Source organism: Gadus chalcogrammus, chromosome 17 (genome assembly GCF_026213295.1).
Source record: "Gadus chalcogrammus isolate NIFS_2021 chromosome 17, NIFS_Gcha_1.0, whole genome shotgun sequence".
Classification (NCBI taxonomy): Eukaryota; Metazoa; Chordata; class Actinopteri; order Gadiformes; family Gadidae; genus Gadus; species Gadus chalcogrammus.
This window is the reverse complement of record NC_079428.1, coordinates 15,831,154-15,856,714: the sequence shown is the minus strand read 5'-3', so window position 1 is coordinate 15,856,714 and position 25,561 is coordinate 15,831,154. Positions and strand designations below refer to the sequence as shown.

Genomic DNA, 25,561 nt, shown 5'->3' with positions numbered 1-25,561 from the left:
TTCACGAGGATTTGTGGCGCGAAAAATTTCAACTTTGACACGAATTTCGCTTGATGACAGCCAATCAGCGTTCAACAGCGTGGCCACTGAGTGACATGTGTAACGTAACAGCCAATCAGCGTTCAACCGTCAAACTCAGCGCAGTGCAGTCCGGGGTGTACTGCAGCATGGAGGAGAAAGTGATTGTTGCCGTTTGCGACTCTCGGAGCTCTATATATAATAGTATATCATATAATATAATTGTAAATTTTGTTATGTGTTGTTCTTTCAATTGTGCTGTCGTTTACTGCATGTCTTTTACTGTTTTGGTGGTTCAGGGATCGCTGTCCCTTTAAGGATTACGGCGTCTCATGACGTCAGAGCCCATCCGGGATTTGTTTACCTGCAGCACGTTTTGATTTCCGGCTTTTCTCTTTGACTAAATAAACGAGTCACACCACTGTGTGCTCAACGTGCGAAATTGTATCTTTCACTTATTGCAATTTCCACACGGATTTGTTTTGACGCAATTGCGATTCAGCCTACGCATAGCATGGTCTGGCTCGAGTCCTCAGCCCCAACGTAATTGTGAGCTGTCTCCCCGGCAATGGAATCGCTACAATATTGCAATCTAGGGGGAGGGGGCGTCGCTAACGTGTACGCTTGTATTAGTCAACGACGATAATATGTCAAAATACTAATTTTAATGAAGGCACAATGGAAAATGTAATTGAGTAAAGAGTAGAATTCTAAATCAAATATTTACTCGAGTAAGAGTAAAATTACAGACTTAGAAAAGGAACGTGAAAAGTACTTTTTATCCGAAAAAATTACTTTTTGACTCATTTGCGTTACTTGTAACGCGTTACTACCCACCCCTGGTTATATGTATGTCAATATTTCCGATTTTTTAAGCAGACCTCCTCAAAAACTGAAATGAACGTGCTCCACAGAACGCGCGTTTCTCAGACAATTAATGTGCTCCACAAAACAAAGCGAGAGAGAGAGAGAGAGACCTCAGAAGTGGTGTGCGCAGATAGTACAGTGCACCCTGTAGTTATATATTTTTCAATATTTCCGATTTTTTTAAGCAGACCTCCTCAAAAACTCAAACGAACGTGCCCCAACGAATGCACGTTACTCAGACAATTAAAGTGCTCCACAAAATGAAATAACAGAGAGAGAGAGAGAGAGAGAGAGAGAGAGAGAGAGAGAGAGAGAGAGAGAGAGAGAGAGCGAGAGAAAGGCTTCAGAAGGGGTGTGCGCAGATAGTACAGTGCACCCTCTAGTTATATATATGTCAATATTTGCATTTTTGCATTTTTAAGCAGACCTCCTCAAAACTGAAAATAAATAAATAAATAAAAACAACCGTGCTCCACAGAACATAATGTAAACCAATGCATTCTGAATGGGAGCGTTTCTCCGATGTTAACCTTATATATATATATAAATTCATTATATAGGAGAGGCCCTCTTAAGCCCATCAGTTACTTGGCTCAGCAGTGCATCAGTGTCTCTCTTTGGCTCCCCCTCTCTCTTTTCCACTGTGTTTCGAGAATTCATATCGATATAACGAGAAACTATGTAATGATAACGGCAAGAAAATAAAGGCTCCATGGTCATAATAATTTCAATATAATTAAATTAAAGCGTGTAACGAGGAAATTTACCAATCTAGTTGTGGGCCAGCAGAGGCTGAATTTTAACCAAATTCGGCTCGTAACCTTATTTTTTACATTGTTTTTATATTATGAATATTTTAATACTGTCTGGTATACCTGAACCACCTATATAATGAATATATATATATATATAAAGTTAACATCGGAGAAACGCTCCCATTCAGAATGCATTGGTTTACATTTCGTTCTGTGGAGTACGGTTATTTTTATTTATTTATTTATTTATTTTCAGTTTTTGAGGAGGTCTGCTTCAAAAATGCATAACTGTGCACTGTACCATCTGCGCACACCCTTTCTGAAGCCTCTCTGTCTCTCTCCCTCTCTCTCTCTCTCTCTCTCTCTCTCTCTCTCTCCCTCTCTCTCTCTCTCTCTCTCTCTCCCTCTCTCTCTCTCGATCTCTCTCTCCCTCTCTCTCTCGCTTCGGTTTGTGGAGCACTTTAATTGTCTGAGAAACGCGGGTTCTGTGGAGCACGTTTGTTTCAGTTTTTGAGGAAGTCTGCATAAAAAATCGGAAATATTGACACATATATAACTAGAGGGTGCACTGTACTGTCTGCGCACACTCTCTCTCTCTCGTCTTAAAAATGCTCCCATTCAAAATACATTGGTGTAAATTTCGTTCTGTGTAGCACGGAAACATCGGAGAAACACTCCTATTCAGAATGCATTGGTTTGCAGTTCTTTCTGTGTATTACGAAAAATGTTGGACAATCGTGCTCTGGGACACGATTCAATAGATTTACGTTTGTGCGCATGAGCATGAAATTGCGTGATACTGGGTTGCTCAATCAGGACCTACCTCTTTCAAGACAGAGCACATCCAAGACATACCTCATTCAAGACAGAGCACACCCAAGAAAATATCCATCAAAGATACATCACATTCAAGATATCTCACATTCAAGAGGTAACACATTCAAAAAGGTAACAAAGAAATAGCCAGGTAAAATAAGCTTATTGTGTCTCTGTTATGTATTTGTAGACTGGGTCTTGTGTGAGGCCTTTAGACACATGGCCAGCCATCTTTGTAGTGCTGTTTTGTTGTAGTTTGTGATTGAAACTGGAGATCATGACTTTCACGGTGAGACCGATAACCTTCCCCTTGGTCGTGAATATGAACTATTAAAATGTGTAAAACTGTAGAAGTCGCACTTTGGGACTGAGCAGGCTGCCCTCAAGCATAGTGATGTTCATTGAAACGTTCGCACCTATTAAAAACAGATCTATTTGAGATGTATTCACCAAAATCTCTTTGTGGCTCTGATGAATATGTGTATCCTATCCCAGGTCCTGGTATCCCAAGCACCACTGTTCACCAGCTCTCTGATATGACTGGTAGGTTGCGCACTGTCTGGACTCCCGTCGCCCAATTACCTGAGCCTCTTTCAGCGAGTTTCATCACACCCTGCATTTCACCCACCTTGCTAAAAGGATGATAGATATTATATATAAATATATATATATAATTAGCAAAGTGTGTGGGGGGGGGGGGGGGGAGGGGGGTGCATGTGTGTTTGCGTGCCATATTCAATTGAACTATAATACAACAACATTCCTATCTTCGGCCCACCTTGTCAATATTAGTAAATTACAATAACTATTGAACCATTAATAATGATCATTCCATCTTAACTAAAGCAAGAGTTGAGAATCAGTTGTCCTCCACTGGATTGTAATTGCACTAAAGGGACTTCATTCATGCAGCGTGTTAATCTGCAATCATTCCTTAAGGGTTTTAGCTTGTGCTTCCAGTATTTTTCAGTTAATGAAGGACTTCCTCTTCTTAGGTGTGTGTGTCTGTGTCTGTGTGTGTGTGTTGGGGGGGGTGCATGCCTGTGCGTGTTTTCGTTTGTTTCTGTATGTCTGTGCTGCACGCCACTGTGAGAGAGCGTGAGGGGCCTATCTGGCACCCAGCGCAATTTACTTTCTACACCGACGCATGTATCGTTGCTAGTTTGCACCCGGCGTAAAGCTGATTTTCCACCACAATGAACTCGCGCCACTACACTTTGCGCTCTCGAACAGCATGCAAACGCACTGTCAAAATATCAACTCGTCAAGTTCAAATGCGCTGGCTCTTAAAGGAGGTGGGAGATGGCACTCTCATTGGAATTGCGTTTTGCGTTTCATACTTATACTCATACTTATTCATACCGTTAAAATAGGGCCCTGAGAGTGATTCTCCTTAATCGCCTAATCAAAGTCAATTTTGCATCCCTGAATAGGAATATAAAGAGCTGTGCTTACATTCAGTATTTTCAGTTACCATGCAACATAGAGATGCATACAATAGATCATAATATTCTAAACTGTGTTATCATTTCGATGACAGTATGGATATCATATTCTTTCCTCTAATGCTCTCAGACTGTTATTACGATATTCATTTGATGAAAGCATATATTTGAAAGGATAGGATATTGATAACCCCTCCCTCCCATGTCTTGATGGTGGTGGTGGTACTGGACTAACGCCCCGTGCCCACTACCTCCTTCAGTCAACGGAGGTGGGAAGGCGTTGCTGACTGATGGGGGAGTAGTCTTTGCAGAGGCATCCGTCAGCCAATCAAATCGCTTCGCCGGGTTCTTCCCGCTACTTCCTGCTTGTTGCGATGCAAGATGACCCGCTTTCCCGCTTTCCAGTATCGTCAGAGCCCGAGTCGCGTCACAGTGCTTAAATTTGCAGACGCGATCTGATTGGATGACGGATCCGTCGCTGCCGAAAAAGTTGAACATTTTTCAACTTCTTGACTGAGCCGAAGGCTCCAACGGAATGGACGGATCCACAATGCATTGCGCGTCCGTCCCCATTAAAGTCAATGGGGATCACGCAACGGACGCATGTAGTGGGCACGGGGCGTAACCCGGGGATTCCACCGGATGCATTACGGCAACGTTACGGCTGCGGCACGTCTTGGCCGCGACTTTGCCCTGCTTGCATTTCCACCGGGCGCGTTACGGCAGCGCAACGCTGCCTTGCGAGCCAGCCGTATTCCCGCGAGATCACGAGATCCCGCGATAATCCTAAACCTAATGTACTCACCTTCCACTCCCAAAACTACTGCAATTAAATGCCAGGCTTTGTCCTTTCTGACATTGTTCTTATAAAAAGGATGATTTGAGACCCTTTGATTGATTGACTGCTGACCTGGTGCCTTGGTGTTTTATTTATTGTGTTTTATTTTGAAAATTGAGCGGAATGCTCTATGGCTTTTACTTTTTCACTTCCTGCCCTGATCGATCTGCTCTGTTGAAATTGACGCGGTTCAGCAGCGGCTCGCGGCAAAAATAGGAATGCTACGGAATGATAGCGCTGCTGAGACGTTCCGCAGCCGCGCCCGGTGGAAATGGTCTCATTGATTAGAGTGGAACCTATCTGCTGCGGTGACCGCGGCCAAGACGTGCCGCTGCCGTAAAGGCCTCCACACACCGGCGCCGCAGCGGCGCGGCGCGCATTTTACGCGCGTCAAAAGCACGCCCCTAGCACCAACAGGAGGCGGCGCGACGGCCGCGCTGCAGTATAAAATCAGGAAGTCACCTGTCAATCAACCGCAGCAAAGAGACGAAACGCAATGGGTGAGTAGCCTATTGTAGCCTAGTTTATTTATTTTCCATCTTTTTGGCTGAATAATTTGAAAAATGTATAATCTGCGAAGTGAAAGTATGTTTTCAAGCATCAGATCAACTTAGTTTGTAGGGCACTTTATCGTTTTATTTACTGTCATTTCTTATTTATTTTATATTTTGCCATTATTCATCTACTGCATCAACAATCTCAATAACTGCCGGACCTTCTATTAAGCCTTTTTAGTATATAGTGCAGTCACCTTTTAAGGCCAATTGTTATTGTGTGTATTTATTGTATTGAGCTCCTGGATGGCTTTATTGATCCCCATTGGGACCAATACAGTATCTATCTATCTATCCATCTATATAGCCTTAACATAGCCACACATTTACATGTATGCAGCCAGTAGTTATCCATTTTAATTGAGCAAGCTCTTTTACATTTTATTGAGGTTTTTTTATTTCAACAGAATAAATAACTGTTGCCAGACAGAGGGGGGCTGCCCTTCTTCTCCTGCGCTGTAGGAAGGCAAGGAGAAGACGAAGGGTTTGGGTGCACCCCATCAATGAACAGAGGCAAGAACAGGGGTTATGCCACAATCTGGTCCAGGAGCTCCGTGCAGATCCTGAGAGGCACGCCAATATTTCAGTGTGCAATGGCAGAACCATATGGTGCAGCCTATATGATGACCTATAATCTAGTTATTATCCCTCTCTGGTAAACTCTTTTGCATATATATATATATACTTTTTTTAAATACATTTTTAATAAATACAGTGATGTTATTGCTGTGCTGGATTCAGCCAGTGTATTTTATTTGAGTGCTCGAGACACTTAATATTATTTTTCCCTAAATCCAGAGAGACAGTTAATACATGATCTGATACCAGAGAGACAGTTAATACATGACAATGCATTTTTGAGCTTTGCCTGTGTTTCCTTTTACTTATCTATTTTATTGTATGAGAATGTTTCTATGTGAAGCACTTTCAGTCTGCTTCATGTATTAAAAGTGCTATATGAATGAAGTTGCCTTGCCTTAAATAAAAAAATATATATTACAAGTAATCTGGTTTCTACCTACATGGTGTGATTATATGTGACTTGATTTCGTCTATTTCCCATTATGGTTAATGGTTTGGGTACTTAGTCCACCATTGTTGATTTCTCACCTGAAGATCCAATCTCCAGAGCTATGGCTCGCCAGGCAATGACCTTTTTGGAGTTGTCTTTGTAATGACGGGAACTTTGGTCATACAATTCGACATATTTTTCCACCTCGACGACCAGTCTCTCATCGTCCATTCTCGTAATTGTTTATCACAAACGAAAGAGGGCGACATCCAGTGGTGAGGGGTAGATATGGAGGTGCCTACGGGACCCGGGATGTACAAACCAGCTTTTACAAAGCGCTTTTTCAGGGGCGGCGACGCTCGGGAATAGAACATTAGCTGTGTTCGAAATCGTTCCCTATACACTCGTTCCCTATTCCCTATATAGTGTACATGATATAGTGCACTATATAGGGAATAAGGAACGAGAATTCGGACACTACGCTGAACATTTCTAAACGTCATTTGCGTCAGTAAATGCGCCGGGTATTTGTGTGACGCAGACAGATGCGCCCACATCAAGTAAACAAACCGGGCACTCACGACGAAAGCTGGAGGTTGTATTGATGTTGAATGTTACATTTCCTTGTTTAATTAATTTTGAATGTTAAATATTCTATGTTAAATCCCAAATAAATTGTTGACATTTCTAAACGAAAGCCGGAGACTCCATCATTAAATGTATTCGTTTTCGCGGTTATTCGGCTTCTTCTTCTCCCCTGGAAAAATACAACCGCATTGCATTGTGGTATACGGGAGTAACATGTAGGGAACATCGTATGTACCCTATTTTAAGTCCACTATATAGTGCCCTATATAGTGGACCACTGAGAATTCGAACACCCTAGAAAATGGCGTGCACCCTATTTAGTGCACTACATCCATGATAGGGAACGATTTCGAACACAGCTATTGTCTCGAAGAGTAGTTGGGCGGCGCGGCGCGGAACGTAGCCGCGCGGCTAGTCGGCGCCGGTGTGTGCTAGTACACGGTATAATGGGGGCAGACTTTTTGACGCGACGCTGCGGCGCCGGTGTGTGGAGGCCTTTAACGTTGCCGTAACGCGTCCGGTGGAATCAGGCCGTAATGGTGCTAATGATTGACCTCTCTGACAGTGGAGTTTGGTGCAGATGGGTGGAGTCGGCTTTGCATGAATGTAGCATCTGAAATACGAAAAGCCAAAAGCCATGCTGGACAATGTGATTAGTTAAAATGAGTCCTTCCTGAATACTTTGAGATGGTGATGGGGAGTTTTGCTGTGTGCGGCCCGAACATTTTCTCCACCAAACAATTAATTAATGACATTATTTTTATTTGTACCTATATATATATATATATATATATATATATATATATACTTTTATTGATACTGTACTCTCTGTCTGTTGGACACGCAGGGAACATCAGTGTGGAGAGCAACGTGGTTTTAGCAGAGGCACTGCAGGGTCGGACTCTGCCCAAGAGGAACAGGGGAATCGTGCATATCAACCACTTTGGTACATAACGTGTGGACGTGACTCATGTGTTTCCACAGACAAATCACAAACTATGAAATTACTTTTAAATTGTTTCATTCTTTATGATTTCTTTAGTGTTGTTGTTGTGCTCTTTGTCTTCATCCTCGCCATCATCATCATCATCATCATATTCATCATCAGCATGGTGATGATCAGGTAACAGATACAGTTGACAGCCGCCCACTTTAGAGTTGCGTTCAAGTATTCAATGAGAACGGCGCTGGTTGCATTCAGGCAACAAATCAAGGATAAACCCAATAAAAAAAAACAGGTGTGGAGCTTTGTGAGGGGATTATGAACTGGCTCTGTATCGAAAAACATGTTGTTTTACTGCGACAACTAGACACTGAGTCACACCATATGGCTTCCTCTCTCTCTCTCTCTCTCTCTCTGTCTCTCTGTCTCTCTGTGTGCTATCACAAGTGGGTCTGATTCAGGTTTTGAGGATTTGAGGAGCTCAGCCTTCAAGGTCTCACCAAAATATTAACAAAATAAAGAACAATGTAAAATGTCTAATTTATAAAATAACTAACTTGTGAAGCTTCAATCAAACAAATAGCAAACCCAATCTCAGACCAAAATGTGTAATTGCTTTGTTGCTCCAAAAAATATGAGTTTCACCATAGCGGCTCTGATATAGTTAGATGGCTATGTTTTTTGGCCTATTCTTTTCTACAGGCCTGCAACCATGTCACGTGACAGAAAACAAGACGGATAACATGTATTGTTAGTCTCAGTGGAAAATGCTATACTTTCTAAATAGTTTTGGCATTAAAGTGGGTTTTGAAAAAAAAAAAAAAATTAAATGCAACATTTTTTGTCGTTGCTATGATGGTTGACCATATCTGCTTGTTTACGACCTATGGCAATCATTTCATTTTCCGCAACATGCTCAGATATTTCCTTTATTTAATACATTGACATGTAATATGAAAACATTATTGTGAACCACATTTAACCAGAATCCTTATTCATATAAAAGTGGTAAATAGGAGTTGACTGGCCCTCCCTATAACGAGTGCACGATGGATGCTGTGTGTGAAGACAGCATGCATAACCTCAATAATGTGGTTGACAATTTAGATAATTTAAATAGATTCCACTTTCCATCTTTAGAAATTCTACCACATTAATCTGGTTCTCTAATCCTTATTCCTATAAATAGGCAGCTTGCCAGGGTCATTGCATTCAAAATAAATAGTCAAAACAACACACAGAGGATGAATAATAACCTCTCACATCTGAGGGAGTCATTGCCTTGGTGCACTCGGAGAGGCACTGTATTGTCTGGTGCACCTTGGGATATCTGTCCATTTCATAGCCAGCATTACGTTGCTTGACAAAAACAAAACATTGTACGGCAGCTCATCTGCGACACATATTGTCATTATGGCAATGAGTGCCCTATGGTTTGGAGTCAAAGACGGCTAATTCATTTTTCTATAAATAAGTAAATGACTGAAGTGCCCCTAGTAAAGTGATAAATCCTCATCTGAGTTTCTGTAAATTACACTTCACATAGAACTGGTAACGTAAGAATGTGACCTGTGCTTAAATTGTATGCATTAATGAACCTCAACACAGCACCTTTAAAGGTTGGGTACGGAATTCGGTTTTTTGGCCATTTTTGCAAAATTACTTGAAATCCTTATCATAACCCGCTTACAGCCACTGAGTTAGAAGTACTGACATGAAAATTAAACAAGTCAATCATCTGTGGAACGGGCAGGGCTCGAAAAACTCCAGCCAATCATTTGGATTGCCACCTCGTTGCATTGGACAGTAAGTACGTCAATCAACGGTCGTACTGCACTCCCCCTCCCCCGCGCCCCGCGCGCGACCCCTTCGTGCAGTACTCGTGACCCAGAGCTCGTGACCCAGAGCAAGCTCCTGTTTGTTGTTATCCTGCGGTAGCTACTGGAACTAGTTAATCCACATTTGGACCTAGCAGTAGAAGACAATTTCCATGGCAGACAAGACGCCACCATCCCCACCACCACCACCACCACCACCAGCAAAGAGAAGGAAAACTCTTTTTCAGAGAGTAATTGATAATAAAAACGCTGAAAGAGAAAAACTGAAATCAAGAATAATCCTAGGCGCTGCTTTCGAACGTTGGCAGCCACTGAAGGACGAGAAGGGTCTAAAAACCGATGCTTGTGTGGCGGTTGACCTAGTTTCAAAGTTGATACCGTTTATACTCGGTAATACTGGTGTTGAGACGAGTGTATTACTCGTTGTGAAAATGTCCACACCGCAGCAACCCTAGTGAAAACCAGGACTTCCAATACAATTATATGAAACAAACATACATTTTCTAAAAATAGTAATGATTTATGTGACCGTTTAATGTTCATAACATCTGGTGCAACCATAGCCACGAGAACGTATTCTCAGGAAAAAAAAAACTCAGCCTGCACTAGACTCGCAACTCGTTACATTGATAAAAAAAGATATATAGCAGCGCAGCTCAATTACACCAGTGCATGCGCGCACAGTTGAAAATCGATCGTTGTGTTCACTTCCTTCACACCATGGTTCACATCCAGCTGCTCACAGAACAAGTTTAGCGCACCACCGCTACCCTCACACTTTTTCATATAACCTTTTTTCAGCACTAGGTCATATGAGCATTAAATAAATGCTGCGTCTCAAAATGCCTTGGACAGCAGCGAGGATGACTCGCTTTGCCACGGGCCAAAACAGTTCGGAGCGACCACAGCCAGAGCGAACACAGCGGGGCAGAGGAGTGTCAGGAATAGTCTTTGGTGTACACATCAGTACGGCCTATTTTCACTACTGTTTAGTGGCAATGCAGTGTTTTATTCTATGCCTTTTTATTTTCGTATATTATTTCAATGAATACAATTTATTTATTCATAAAAACAAGATCTGGTCTTCAAATCTTTTTTCCAAATATAGGTCGTCTTACAATGGGGTTTGTGTTTATATTCGGACCAATACGGTACAGCGGGCGCTCACATGACGTTAAGCATTTCCTGGTACATAATGTGACGCTTCAGAACCTAAAATTCCGTTTCTCCCCGTTGACACGACAACACATAACCGGCGTTTTCAGAAATCTCCACTTTGGCCGGAGTTTTTAGAAATGATCGTTTTCTGTGATAAGACAGGGCCTCGGACAGGGGGTGTTGCAGCACCCCCAAAACCCCTACTTCCCGTGGTACTGGGTGCAACTTACAGCTGAATGTAGTGCCATGTTGTTAAACGAAAAACTACTCTAGCCTGGCTCGCTCTCGCGCATCTCTGTTCGCGCTCGTGCATGATTGCGCGTCCAGGTACTTGGAATGGGTGGAGTCAGAGTCAGCGTTGAAGGAGAGGGGGTAGGACCATTTGAGTTGTGTATTTTCAAAATCTGCTGGCGTTTCGCAAATCGCGTACCCAACCTTTAAAGGTTGGGTACGGAATTCGGTTTTTTGGCCATTTTTGCAAAATTACTTGAAATCCTTATCATAACCCGCTTACAGCCACTGAGTTAGAAGTACTGACATGAAAATTAAACAAGTCAATCATCTGTGGAACGGGCAGGGCTCGAAAAACTCCAGCCAATCATTTGGATTGCCACCTCGTTGCATTGGACAGTAAGTACGTCAATCAACGGTCGTACTGCACTCCCCCTCCCCCGCGCCCCGCGCGCGACCCCTTCGTGCAGTACTCGTGACCCAGAGCTCGTGACCCAGAGCAAGCTCCTGTTTGTTGTTATCCTGCGGTAGCTACTGGAACTAGTTAATCCACATTTGGACCTAGCAGTAGAAGACAATTTCCATGGCAGACAAGACGCCACCATCCCCACCACCACCACCACCACCACCAGCAAAGAGAAGGAAAACTCTTTTTCAGAGAGTAATTGATAATAAAAACGCTGAAAGAGAAAAACTGAAATCAAGAATAATCCTAGGCGCTGCTTTCGAACGTTGGCAGCCACTGAAGGACGAGAAGGGTCTAAAAACCGATGCTTGTGTGGCGGTTGACCTAGTTTCAAAGTTGATACCGTTTATACTCGGTAATACTGGTGTTGAGACGAGTGTATTACTCGTTGTGAAAATGTCCACACCGCAGCAACCCTAGTGAAAACCAGGACTTCCAATACAATTATATGAAACAAACATACATTTTCTAAAAATAGTAATGATTTATGTGACCGTTTAATGTTCATAACATCTGGTGCAACCATAGCCACGAGAACGTATTCTCAGGAAAAAAAAAACTCAGCCTGCACTAGACTCGCAACTCGTTACATTGATAAAAAAAGATATATAGCAGCGCAGCTCAATTACACCAGTGCATGCGCGCACAGTTGAAAATCGATCGTTGTGTTCACTTCCTTCACACCATGGTTCACATCCAGCTGCTCACAGAACAAGTTTAGCGCACCACCGCTACCCTCACACTTTTTCATATAACCTTTTTTCAGCACTAGGTCATATGAGCATTAAATAAATGCTGCGTCTCAAAATGCCTTGGACAGCAGCGAGGATGACTCGCTTTGCCACGGGCCAAAACAGTTCGGAGCGACCACAGCCAGAGCGAACACAGCGGGGCAGAGGAGTGTCAGGAATAGTCTTTGGTGTACACATCAGTACGGCCTATTTTCACTACTGTTTAGTGGCAATGCAGTGTTTTATTCTATGCCTTTTTATTTTCGTATATTATTTCAATGAATACAATTTATTTATTCATAAAAACAAGATCTGGTCTTCAAATCTTTTTTCCAAATATAGGTCGTCTTACAATGGGGTTTGTGTTTATATTCGGACCAATACGGTACAGCGGGCGCTCACATGACGTTAAGCATTTCCTGGTACATAATGTGACGCTTCAGAACCTAAAATTCCGTTTCTCCCCGTTGACACGACAACACATAACCGGCGTTTTCAGAAATCTCCACTTTGGCCGGAGTTTTTAGAAATGATCGTTTTCTGTGATAAGACAGGGCCTCGGACAGGGGGTGTTGCAGCACCCCCAAAACCCCTACTTCCCGTGGTACTGGGTGCAACTTACAGCTGAATGTAGTGCCATGTTGTTAAACGAAAAACTACTCTAGCCTGGCTCGCTCTCGCGCATCTCTGTTCGCGCTCGTGCATGATTGCGCGTCCAGGTACTTGGAATGGGTGGAGTCAGAGTCAGCGTTGAAGGAGAGGGGGTAGGACCATTTGAGTTGTGTATTTTCAAAATCTGCTGGCGTTTCGCAAATCGCGTACCCAACCTTTAACAGGAAACAAGAATTATCATTTTGGGGGTTCAGTTATTGTGTTGATATGTTCATGTATTCAATACATGATATATGCGTGTATGTCACAGAAAGTGAAATGATGGCCATAGGTTGTTTTTTTGGCAGACAGAATTTTTCGCAGACAGAAGAAGGCCTATAGAAAAGATAAAGACCCCATAAACATAGGCATCTCACAATTTTAAAGCCGTTAATGTGAAACAAATTTTTCTGTTGTGGACCAACGTAGCTATTACACAATTTGGTATGAGATAGGGTTGAAATAACACCCATCTCAAAATAGTGTTCTTGTTGAAAATGTGCCTCCTTTTTTAATTAACACGTGTTGTTCATTTGTCTTCAGTTGTTACATAAACTGCATTTAGAGCTTTTATTTGTACAGACGGTGAGGACTTCAGTGAAAAGACAACTAATATTTCTCCTTTGTTTTTGCAGCACTCCACGTGGAATTATCTCTCCCAGCAGCTTTGGATGAAACAATACCACACCCACTCTTATTGATTCTGTACGAACACCCTGTTTTACTAAGACTCTATAAATAGTACCTTCTTATTATAAATACATTGGCTGTTATGTCTTGGTCGTGTAGTAGGGCTGTTGATGATGGGTTTAATGTGCTGTCACCCTCTGTGCGTTGCTGAAACATGCTAGAGTGCCATTAAAGCATTCATCAAAGCACTGGCAGTTACCAGTGCTTCATTGGTGCTTTTAGGCAAGAACTGACCCCACTGGAGGTCCCCCTATTATTTAAACATTCTAAGCACTTTGTAAACCATTAACTAAGGCTTTTTAAATGATCTTATGAACCGTTATCAAATTATCTTTTTAATAATTTATAACTGATCTCATCATTTATAATTTAAGTGATTATGTTTAGCTTACTAAGCTTGCGTTCTTCCATGTTGCATGAATGGACGCTCACTGGACGCTTCTGCATGAATGGAAGCTCACTGGACGCTTCTGCATGAATGGACGCTCACTAGACGCTTCTGCATGAATGGAAGCTCACTGGACGCTTCTGCATGAATGGACGTTCACTGGACGCTTCTGTCTTGCTAGTCGTTATTCACACATTTGGTGGAATCTGTTAAATTTAGCTCAATTTGATCTCATGATTTCTTTAAGACTTTATTAAAAATATTTGACCCAAGCACAACACTGGTTGTGAATCCAGTGATTAAATCATTGTGCTTTGTTGTGTATCTTAACACTGAGTGAGTCAGTGCTTCCTGCTGCTTCACAGTAACAGCGCGCCTGTCGAGCAGTTGGTGAGCGACCGCTTCCTTCTGGACTGGGACTCGGTGCTGGTGAGCTCGGACAACGTTGTTGTGGCCCGTCTGGACGGGCGGGGCAGTGGCTTCCAGGGCCAGAGGGTCCTCCATGAGCTGCACCAGCGCCTGGGGACCGTGGACGTCCAGGACCAGATCGCAGCAGTAGAGTACGTGCAGTGTGCAGCAGTAGAGTAGGTAGAGTACGCAGCAGTAGAGTACGCAGCAGTCTTCTTTAATCCTCTTTAAATCATTCCCCAGGTACCTCTTTCAACTGCCCTACATCGACCGGAACAGAGTAGGAGTCTACGGCAAGGTAGGTGCATTATGACCTTTTCTGAATGACATGGGGTCTCTCTGTAAAGCCCTCACCTTCCCGGGCGGGGGGGGGGGTGGTTTCTGCAGGCCTACGGGGGCTTCCTGAGCACGGCACTACTCCTCTCCAACCAATCTCCCTTCAGATGTGCGGCCTCCGTCTCGCCGGTCATCAACTGGAGACTTTACGGTAGGAAGGTCTCCGTTTATCCTCTCATTCATACCCTGGTGAATTCACCAATCGATGTCATGGATTCACGGTCGCCATACAGAGAACATGAACAGGTCATATCAGCTGACCCTCTGCCCGCCCACTGGCTCCCTGCTGCAGAGAGAGACCTACTTACTTTGACTTGTATATCTCTACTCTTGTGGACTTTCCCTCAAATGATATTGATCGTAGGGGCCTTGAACTGAACGCATTGTGTCATCATAACCCATTAGTAACCATAATCACCAATCCATTTATAACTATTAAACACACAGTGTTTGGTGATATGTATATTTATATAAGGAGAAGCTGTCGCGGTTGCGGCTTAAAAACCAACATATCACACTGATTTCTAACCTTTTTTAAGGAAAATGGAAAGCAAAATTCACGGTTAAGCAATATATACGATAGGCACCAAAGCAACCAACATTATGGCTTAATGTGAGTAAAATATCTAAAAAGAAGACAGATTGTGCTAGAATTCATAGCATTATCAATTAAGCGTAAGGAAATCGCACAGTTTAAAGCACTTTGGGAATTTAGTTTTTTATAAGTCAAAAAATATTAAATTAAGGCTTAAACAAGAGCTTAATGTGGGCTAATGACCTAATGATCAATGAATGAACGAAGACACAAATGTCTAACTGAATATTCAACTTGAATAATCTTTCAAGTTGAACTCAATGATTTAAGACATTATTGTTGCACATTGAAGGTGAGTGGAACCATGTCACTTAAGTGAAGCTGAATGGCCTTTAACCAAAAACATCTAGTATAATAATATCAGGGACACTAATATACCAATATAATATAAACATAAAACTGAAACTGTTGATTACTTTTAATAAATATTAGCTAGTCTACTGTTTCCTGTCTCCCAGCTGGCAGATATGACAGTTAGCCCTCCATCATAAGGACATGCTGTAGTATCAAAAAACAGAAGGTTCACTATAACTTAAAATGTAAGTGTGGCTACTTACAGTATAATGGTTATTTGTATTGTAATTGTTATTATACATTTAAGACACTGAAAATGCCCTAAAAAATAAACATGTGTTTTCCAAGAGAAGGAGTGATAATCTAAAAACAAGAGACGGGCTGAGATGGCTCATTGGCATACGATTGTCTGTTCAACATGACAGTGGTCAGTAGTAGTGGTGCAAGGACAGTATTTTTTTTTTTTAATTCTTATAGGTATTAAATAGGAGTAGCAAGGTAAGTGCCCATGGACCCTAGTAACAGAGGGGCCATATATGGACCAGCACAGCTGGTCACCTATAAGGGACCCCCATAGTAGGGGACCCCCAGTGGGCTCAGTCCTTGCCTAAAAGCACCATTGAAGCACTGGTAACTGCCAGTGCTTTGATGGATCCTTTAATGGCACTCTAGCATGTTTCAGCAACGCAAAGAGGGTGACAGCGCAATTAAACCCATCATCAACAGCCCTACTACACGACCAAGACATAACAGCCAATGTATTTATAAAAAGAAGGTACTATTTGGACCAGATTGTCGCCAGATTGCCGCTCTTTATACAATCTAAAGGTCTGCACCTTTCATGCATTAGGGCATGGGAACGGGAGAACTCTGTGGAAAGGGTCTTTTGTTGATGGTGAGAGTGGCTGGTGTGTCTGACAACCAGTAGAAAGGCACTTAACACAGTGTGTCCCTATTGAGGGCAAACTCTCATGTCTGCTTGTTGGAAGGCAATTAACTATATCTTATAGGCCTATATATACATGGTTATTGAATGAAATTTCCTTCTTTTGCAGAGTGTATGTTTATATCATGAAGATTGAGATTTTGAGATTATTTTTTTTAAGCTTGTTAAAGGACTTTCAGCTTCATTGGGCTAAATGGGTTCCATTTGAGTTTAATAACATGTAGTTGAACAGTACAGATGATAACATAAAATGGTAGAGACCTGGCTATTAAAGGGCCAAATAAATGGTATCTGTCTTAAAAGCCCTAATAGATTTAGGGAGGATGCTTAGCTAAATTAAGGTTAAACTTTTTTATTTTGCCAGAGGTTGCACCTTTTCTAAATACATAATGTGTTTCTGGTACGTGCATTCATTATTTTCTTCTCATTTCTGTGAAGGTTCGTTCTTCACGGAGCGGTACTTTAGCTTCCCAGCTAAAGAGGAAAGCCAATACCAGGTACAGCCGTCGAGGTCCTTATGAAGAGTTTTAGACAAAGATCTCATCTGCAGTTATTAGGATTTCTGTTATTTTATATTAGTGCAGTCAGTTTAACGCGTTATTAACGGCGTTAACGCAAACCAATTTTAACAGCGTTAATTTTTTTATCCCGCGATTAAACCCCCTTTGGCTTGGCAAACGTTGTAGTATTTTCACCTCCTGTCTAGCAACAACTAGTCACGATAGAAAAACTACAACACCATACCGGATCTACACCGGAAACAAAACAACAAGCATGCCGCACAAACTTGTGGGGCAAGCATGGATACGGAGCGGGTGAAAAACTCCTTAAAAGTGTGTGTGTGTTTGTGTGTCACTCTGTTCCAGCCTGGGCCAAGTTTCCCGATAACGATGGATCCACGCTCGTACGATCATTCTCACAATGGATCTTGTGATCCATCGTAAATTTCTTTGGAGCGTTTCCCGAAACTCCTCATAACATGAACGCGCGTTCACTGCACTCACAACGTTCGTAGGATTGTAACTGTCTAATGACGCAGTGCTGAAATGGGCTCCGTAGGCGGGGGAGACGCAGGAATGTCAAAGGACAATGGGGTTAAAAAGCGTTGAAATATCTCCCCATCAAGGCCAACAGCAGAGTAGCCTATGAAAAGAATAGACTGCAGGAATATGAATGCTAAAGATATTAAAACACAATTGATTAGGCCTAGGCCAATATCAGTCCTAATCCTGAATGCACTAAATTTTTTCACAGCATTTCCCCCCCTGAAATAATTCCATGTTACAAAAATCAAGTGTGACAACTACAGTTACTAGACAAAAGCGACTTGGTTGCGATGTTGACAGTTTGTGAGTGTTGCGTCTGTTGAGTGAGTGAGAGGTTGCGGGTGCACAGCTCAGGCTGCCGGATGGTGTTGCAATGAACTTTTATAAACGCAATATTGTTATCCCGCAGTAATCAGCCCGACAGCCCCGAAATGTTAACGGCCCACTGGGAATTCTCCCGACTCTCCCGATAACCACTCCTCCCCCGTGTGTGTGTGTGTGTGTGTGTGTGTGTGTGTGTGTGTGTGTGTGTGTGTGTGTGTGTGTGTGTGTGTGTGTGTGTGTGTGTGTGTGTGTGTGTGTGTGCCTTTTGATTGTGATCAATCAAAAGTTAATTATGACATCAATGTGATTAATCGCGATTAAATAATTTAATCGCTTGACAGCAGTATTTTATATATTTGCAATATTTTCTATTAAATGAAGGTCATGAAGTTGTTGAACAATTCTACTTCAGGATTCAGAAACTTCTATGATGAATGTCTTTAGTTCAGAGGCTGTTGGGGTTTCATGGTTTTGTATTTGACTATTTTAATTCACGCAGCAGTTGGGCATAGCAGACAGAGCAGATCTTCAGCCTTCAACCAACATGATCCAAACGGCAGCTGTATTCTTAATTGCTAAATTCTTCGCGTTTCAGGAGTTAAAAGTGCTAGTCTGTTGACAGGCTTTATTGTCAACGCTAAACACAACTTCCAGTGCTGATTAAAAATATACAGTGTGTCATGAAAGGTCCATGTTCAAAATAGAGTATTTTAATACCCTTATTACAATGACCCTGTGTTACACTGAGCATTTGGTAAACAAAACCCTTGAAATGAATCACTTGATGAGGTGAAGGGGTTTCAGAGTAACTGTGGGGTCCTCCCTCTGTCTCTAACAGATCTCCAGTCTGCTCTCCAATATCACAACACCAAACCACAACATGCTGCTCATCCTCCACCCAACCGCAGATGGTGAGTGGACCCTTCAGAATCACTCATGTATCCCTGAGTCAGAGACACGGCTGGCCAACAAGCCATCCCTCTCCTTTGTTCAGAAAGAGCATTAAGAGGCTATTAGATAGAAGGAAGGATAGATGGGCCACACCAGTATATGGACTTGTTGAGGTAGACGCAAAAAGGTAAATAAACATGCTTCAAGAATTTCTCATTTCAGTAATCTGGTCAACAATTGACTCATTTAGTAGGCTTTTATCCAAAGTGAACAAAAGTTGAATCAGATGTCATTATGGAGTGCGTAGGACCAATCCAATATTAACCCTAACCCTAATTCATTGTTAATTAAATGTTTTGTTTTTGTTTCCAAAATTGTTTTGAAGAAGCAGAGGACCCAGCTTATTTGTTTAATGAACAATTGAACAGAAAATGTTTTTGCCTGCCTATCTGTTTGAATAACCCTCTTACCCTCTTTGTTGGGGGGTGGCCTCAGTGCAGAAAGTAGTAGGTTTAATTTCCTAAAGTAATTGGTACCTTGATTCACTACGCTTATCAAACTCTGAAACCCAGTAGCGTTTAACTGGGAGTGGAACACATCCTTTAATTACACATTTGGTACTGTGATCTAGTCTCATCATGCGGTCTCTTTTCTTATAGGCTGATTATTCTGTAGTTAGTAAATTATTTTGGATTGATTTATTTGATTTGTCAGAAAAAACAATTAATGAATGATTTTTGGATATTATTTTGTTAATTAATCTTGTAAAAGGGGTTTTCATCTTTCTATTTGTAATATAAGTAAAGATTTTGGTTAACCTGTATTTAAATAAATATTTTTTTTATATCTATATTTCTTTATAATTATTTGTAATTTATTTCATTTCAGCGACTGTTCACTTCCAGCATTCTGCAGAGCTGGTGAAGCTGATGTCTTCTGCCAACCTGAACTACACACTGCTGGTTACTACCTCTCTCTTCTGACAATCTCTCCCCCGAACACACACTCTCTGTCTCTGTCTCTCTCTCTCTCTCTCTCTCTCTCTCTCTCTCTCTCTCTCTCTCTCTCTCTCTCTCTCTCTCTCTCTCTCTCTCTCTCTCTCTCTCTCTCTCTCTCTCTCTCTCTCTCTCTCTCTCTCTCTCTCTCTCTCTCTCTCTCTCTCTCTCTCTCTCTCTCTCTCTCCCCAGCCTTTCTATCAATCTTAAATCCTAAATTATTTTCAGACCAACGGTGGAATTACAACCATATCTCGTTCAATGCATCTTCCTTAAGAAAGGCTTTAGGAACCAGGGAACGTCAGGAACCAGGATACGTCAGGAACCAGGGTATGTTAGGAACCAGGGTACAAGACGAACTAGGATACGTTATGAACCAGGGTACGTTAGGAACCAGGGTAAGCTGGCAACCAGGGTACGTTAGGAACCAGGTTACGTAAGGGAGCAGGGTATGTTAGGAACCAGAGTATGTTAGGAACCAAGGTAAATTTAACCAGGGTGTACTAAACCAGGGTATGTTAGGAGCCAGGGTACGTCAGGAACCAGCAGAGGTGTCAAGTAACTAAGTACAAATGTTTCGTTACCTTACTTAATTAGAAATTTTGGGTATCTATACTTTACTGGAGTAATCATTTTTCAGCCTACTTTTTACTTCTACTTCTTACATTTTCACGCACTTATCTGTACTTTCTACTCCTTACTTTTTAAAAATGGCCTCGCTACTCCTATTTAATTTCGGCTTGTTTTTATTCCGCCGGCGTTCAAAGAAAAACCTATCCAGATAATTTGCGCCATCGGATAGAGTGAATTTGATTGGTTGGATGAGAATAGAAACATATACCATTCTGACACCCTATTGGTTTATACTTGATACATGGCACCTGCGCATGACCAGAGCCCGTCTACATTCAGTACACATATATGGTTCTTCAATGTATTTGCATTGTACTAATATGCGTTAATTTTCAATGGGTATAAATGTGTCTGAAACAGGTGCATCCCAATTTTTTCAACATTAATATTATAGTCATTAGATGGCCTTTAGAAAAATGTTTTGTGGGGCAGTGTGCTATAGAGGTGTGCTGTGTGTGTCACTAATTCACAGATGGGATAAATGCAGAGACCAAATTCCTTGTATGTGTGAGCATACTTGGCAAAAAAAGCTGATTCTATAGGCCCCTGTGGAACGGCCTACGCTTTTGTCCTTAATGGCATGTTTTTCCCCTTGCATTACTTTTACTTTAATACTTTAAGTAGTTTTGAAACCAGAGTACTTTTATACTTGTACTTAAGTAAAAAGCTTGAGTTGATACTTCAACTTCTACAGAAGTATTTTTAAACGCTAGTATCTATACTTCTACTTGAGTAATGAATGTGAATACTTTTGACACCTCTGGGAACCAGGGTACTTACAAACAGTGTACGTTAGGAACCAGGGTATGTTAAACCAGAATGTGTTAAGCTATGAACCAGTATGCAGCAGCATTGGAAGTGTATCACTTTTAGACACAATTAAAGGTATTACGAAGGGAAAAAGTATGGTAGATAAGTTACTAATGCCCCTTTCCACCGCAGTACCAGCTCAACTCACCTTGACTCGGCCCGCCTTTTTTTGCGTTTCGATCGCCAAAATGAGGTACCTGGTACCTTTTTTAGTCTCACCACCGCAGGGTTTTCAAGAGAGCTGAGCTGATACTTTTGTGTGACGTAAACAGGCTGCTGGCCACTGATTGGCCAGAGTGACGGCACTGGACGAACAATGATGAGCGCGACTTCCGAAACCTGACCCTACACCCCACACCTGGCTTCTTTAAACACTATCATCAGCGTTCAGTCAACATTAGTGATTGATTATTGAACATGGCAGGGTCAGCCCACAAGAACACGCTGTGGACCTTGACAGAGGTGGAGACGCTCCTGTGCGTAACCCTGTATGTTTATGTGTTGCATGGTCGCGTATGTGTCGCAGTTTCGGGCATGCGTGCTATAAAAACGACCCGCACACATTGAAGAGGTACTTTCTAGATGGAAACACGAGGTGCCTGGAACCAAACCAAGTCATGCCACACTAAGTCATGGCGAGTTGAGCTGGTACTGTCGGTGGAAAAGGGGCATAAGAGGTCAAGGTGTCAATTTTTTTTGTCGAATTCATTAAGTCATCTGATATGATCAAATTAACATATGATATGAACACCTGCTGTTGCAGTGTAAAACAGCACATTATCTTTCACTCTGTAGAGAAATCTCTTGAACAATGCCAAATACACAACAATTGAATTAATCACAGGAAAAGCGGTTAGTATAGATAACTGACGAGGATGCAACGTGTCTGTCTGCTTTGATGCCTGCTGCTGCTGCTGCTGCTGCTGCTGCTGCTGCTGCTGCTGCTGCTGCTGCTGCTGCTGTTGTTGTTGTTGTTGTTGTCATTGGGATAGTGTTTGGCCCACGCTTTTCCTCTCAGTGGGCTGAGGAATAGAGCTGTGGAGGGCTGCTCTTGTTAGCATTAGTCTCTAGTCTTTCCTAGTATTTCCCTCTCCTCATGCTACACCGCGTGACAGGCGGACAAGCTACTGGGAGCACATCCTCTTTCTGTGGTGGGCTTTTGCTAGGCCTGTCACTTCTCTGGGTAAACCGTGTGGAAACATTGCTGCTGCTTTTTCCTTTTGTTTCTCTTGTTCTGTGTGACACATCTTGATTTGGCTTCATCTACTCTGTTCTTAGGGTTGGGCAGAAAATAAGTTAAAGTTGTTTCCTGTTCTACTCTAGATCTTTCCGGATGAAGGCCATGTGATCGCATCGGATGCGGGCCGGCGCTACATGGTCAGCTCACTGATGAGCTTCTTCAGGAAGTGCTTCGAGGAGGGAAAGGGATTTCCCGCCCAGCTGAAAAACTAGGAGGAAGGCTAATTGTAATATTGAGATCCTCCTTGTGGTGGTACAGTTCTGGCTTGCTGGAGTCCGCCAATAAAATATGAGTAAAAAAAACATAGGCTGGAGAGTAGAGGAAAACAAATATGTTTGCGTCATTAGGTTTGAGGTCAAAGGATGTGTTGATATCATGATTTCCCCGTGTAGGAATTAGTGAATCAGGGATAAGCGACACAGAATTGGCGCATGTACACGGTCGTGCTGGTTTGCAGAAGAAAATTAAATAATATTTATAGTTAATATATTATAGTATAACTTATTTAAGCAATATCACATGAGAGGGAGCAATGTTGTTGCCCTATTTCAGCGCTGCTGTGATTCGGCGGTAGGTACGATGCCGCAGGCCGAGTGCCAGACGCGCCGGAGGCAATCACAGCAGCGCTTATATAGAGCGACAACATTGCAAGCTTGAGTGTGATATTGCTTTTACACAACAGTTATACTAGTAAAATGTACTGTTAACAATAATAATTGAAAATAGATTGTGATTTTTTTGTTTATTTAATCATATAAACGAATGAAATTGCTTCAGCCAACAAAAATAGATCCCCACTGAGCGGACTGTTGCCAAGCAACATATAAACAAAACACCAAGCAGTTTAAAGCCCACACCGTTTGCCTTACGGTGGTAATTTTTGCTCCTCTCCAACCTGTCAAGCTTAGACGCTGACTTTAGGGCACATCTGGAGTCTCGATTGTGCATCAAATCAAATGTTATATTTGGGAATATATCCATCTTTAGGCTGCGGCGCTAAGCTGCTTCAGGTTCGGTCCAAGGTAACAGTTTATGTCAGTTAAAGTAAGTTGGTTACAGCTGGAATGTGGAGTGATTTTGACTGTTGGTTTACAGTTCGGCGAACAGTCCGAGTGATTTTGGAAGCTCATATCAGCGCTCCTGCAGAGCTCATTGGATGTCTCTTGTCCAATCAAATTACTCGCTCAGAACCAGTGTTGTATAATATATTATATCTTAGATTAGTCTTCTAGGTTAGGGAGTTTCAACCTGATCTCACAGGAATCCGTGAAATGACCACGGACGCCTAACTCGTAGAATCCTCATGGAAACGCGCCAATTTTCGTGATATGGCCACGGATTTTGCTCCAATGCAAGTTGATGACACTCATATTCCGTGGCACACAGAATATGTGAATATTCATTGAAACAGATCCCTGTTTCAATGAACGAGTCGACCACGGGCGCTTACCTCAAAATCCGTGGTGGCCTCACAGGATCACTTAAATTGTCCGTGATATGCCAACGGAATTGCTCCAATGCAAGTTAATGAAACTCATATTCCGTGGCACACACACACAGATCCCCATCTCAACGACCGAGTCGATGCGTGCGAGAATAGCGATATAGAGCCATACCGTCATTATGAATTTCATTCATTTCCGAGAGGATGGTCAATGGTCAGATACAGATCTCGTTATAATATATAATTTATATCGATGTAACGAGAAAGGATGTAATGATAACGCCAAGAAAATAAAGGCTACATGGTTATAATAATTTAAATATAATTAACTTATAAAGCGTATAACGAGACAACGAGGCAATCTAGTTTTGGGCCAGCAGAGGCTGCTGGCCCAAACCTTATAACCTTATACATGTAGCCTATTAGTCTAACTCTATATGTCAAATGTATGATATGCTGTAGGCCTACGTATAGGCTAGTTTTTTTATAGTATAAATATTTAAATATTGTCATACCTGAACCACATTCCCCATAGAAAAAGTACACTGTGTTACTTGGTGTTACAACCCTCTTCGTTGATTGGATTGGTGTAAGCGGATTTTCAATGGGCAGATACAGATCTTGTTATAACGATAATAGCTACACGGTCTTCTACTCATTAATTCAATGTTAAACCAATGCATTTCAATTGGGAGATTATTTTCGAAGGGAGGGCGGGCTGTGCAGGATTCGTCAAAACAACAATCCGATGGTGGTTGCCATCGACCGCCACCTTCCACCCAATTGTGTTGTTTTTGTCATAAACTAGGGTCCGCTGGCTAGGAAATAGAGAGACACCTTGGAATATCTTTCCATTTTACGCAGTTTAGACTAGTACGTTTAAACAGCGTAAAATAAGTTATTTTTGTATTGAACTTGACTCGTTGTTTTTTTTTAATCGCTGTCTGGTGTCTAGTTACGTCACTCTGAGAGATGCGCATGGACAGAATTTGTAGTGACATAGCCTAAGCCTATAACCTATTAGTGAAAGCGAAACACCAAGCTCATGGATTTAATGAGGCAGGGTTATTTGAAACAATTAATTAAGTTATCATGTGTGAGAGGTCATTCCTGAGTGTGCTTCCTATTTATGTCTAGTTTACCCCTACTGTCGACAAGCACCCGCCCCCCCATTGAAAATTGAAAGATATGGGGGGGGGGGGGTTGATGGCAACCACCATAGCAACCATGACAGTCACGTGGCGCGGACGCAGGCCCATTGAAAAGAATAGGCCAAAAAAACGTAGCCGTGTATTAGTATAGATAACTAGAAGCCGGTATTGTAATGCATTTTCCCCTGTGGGCAGTTTTACTACAAACTGGTGTGAGACTGGGTTGTTGTTTTGACGAATCCCGCGCAGCCCGCCCCCCCCTTCTGAAGTCGAAAATAATCTCCCGATTGAAATGCATTGGTTTAATATTGAATTCATTAAATATTAAAATCTATATTATCTATAAATAAATATTCAATTATTTTGTTCTAATATTAGAAGTAGAGCATGTGGCTATTATCGTTATAACAAGATCTGTAGCCTATCTGACCATTGACAATCCACCAATCTAATAATTAA

The 25,561-nt window shown here is 42.0% G+C and overlaps 1 protein-coding gene across 1 annotated transcript in view; it reads left to right on the top strand.

Annotated features, from left to right (window-relative positions):
• The window catches only part of LOC130369788 (inactive dipeptidyl peptidase 10-like), a 138,348-nt gene extending 115,280 nt beyond the window's left edge, over window positions 1–23,068 (top strand). The window contains exons 17-26 of the mRNA XM_056575348.1: window positions 2,952–2,999; window positions 7,741–7,839; window positions 13,547–13,616; window positions 14,355–14,549; window positions 14,641–14,695; window positions 14,785–14,884; window positions 17,007–17,065; window positions 18,777–18,849; window positions 19,718–19,791; window positions 22,591–23,068. Coding sequence (XP_056431323.1) covers window positions 2,952–2,999; window positions 7,741–7,839; window positions 13,547–13,616; window positions 14,355–14,549; window positions 14,641–14,695; window positions 14,785–14,884; window positions 17,007–17,065; window positions 18,777–18,849; window positions 19,718–19,791; window positions 22,591–22,719 — 902 coding nt within the window. The 3' untranslated portion in view covers window positions 22,720–23,068. The remainder of the gene's footprint in view (window positions 1–2,951; window positions 3,000–7,740; window positions 7,840–13,546; window positions 13,617–14,354; window positions 14,550–14,640; window positions 14,696–14,784; window positions 14,885–17,006; window positions 17,066–18,776; window positions 18,850–19,717; window positions 19,792–22,590) is intronic.
• The last annotated feature ends 2,493 nt before the right edge of the window (window positions 23,069–25,561 follow it).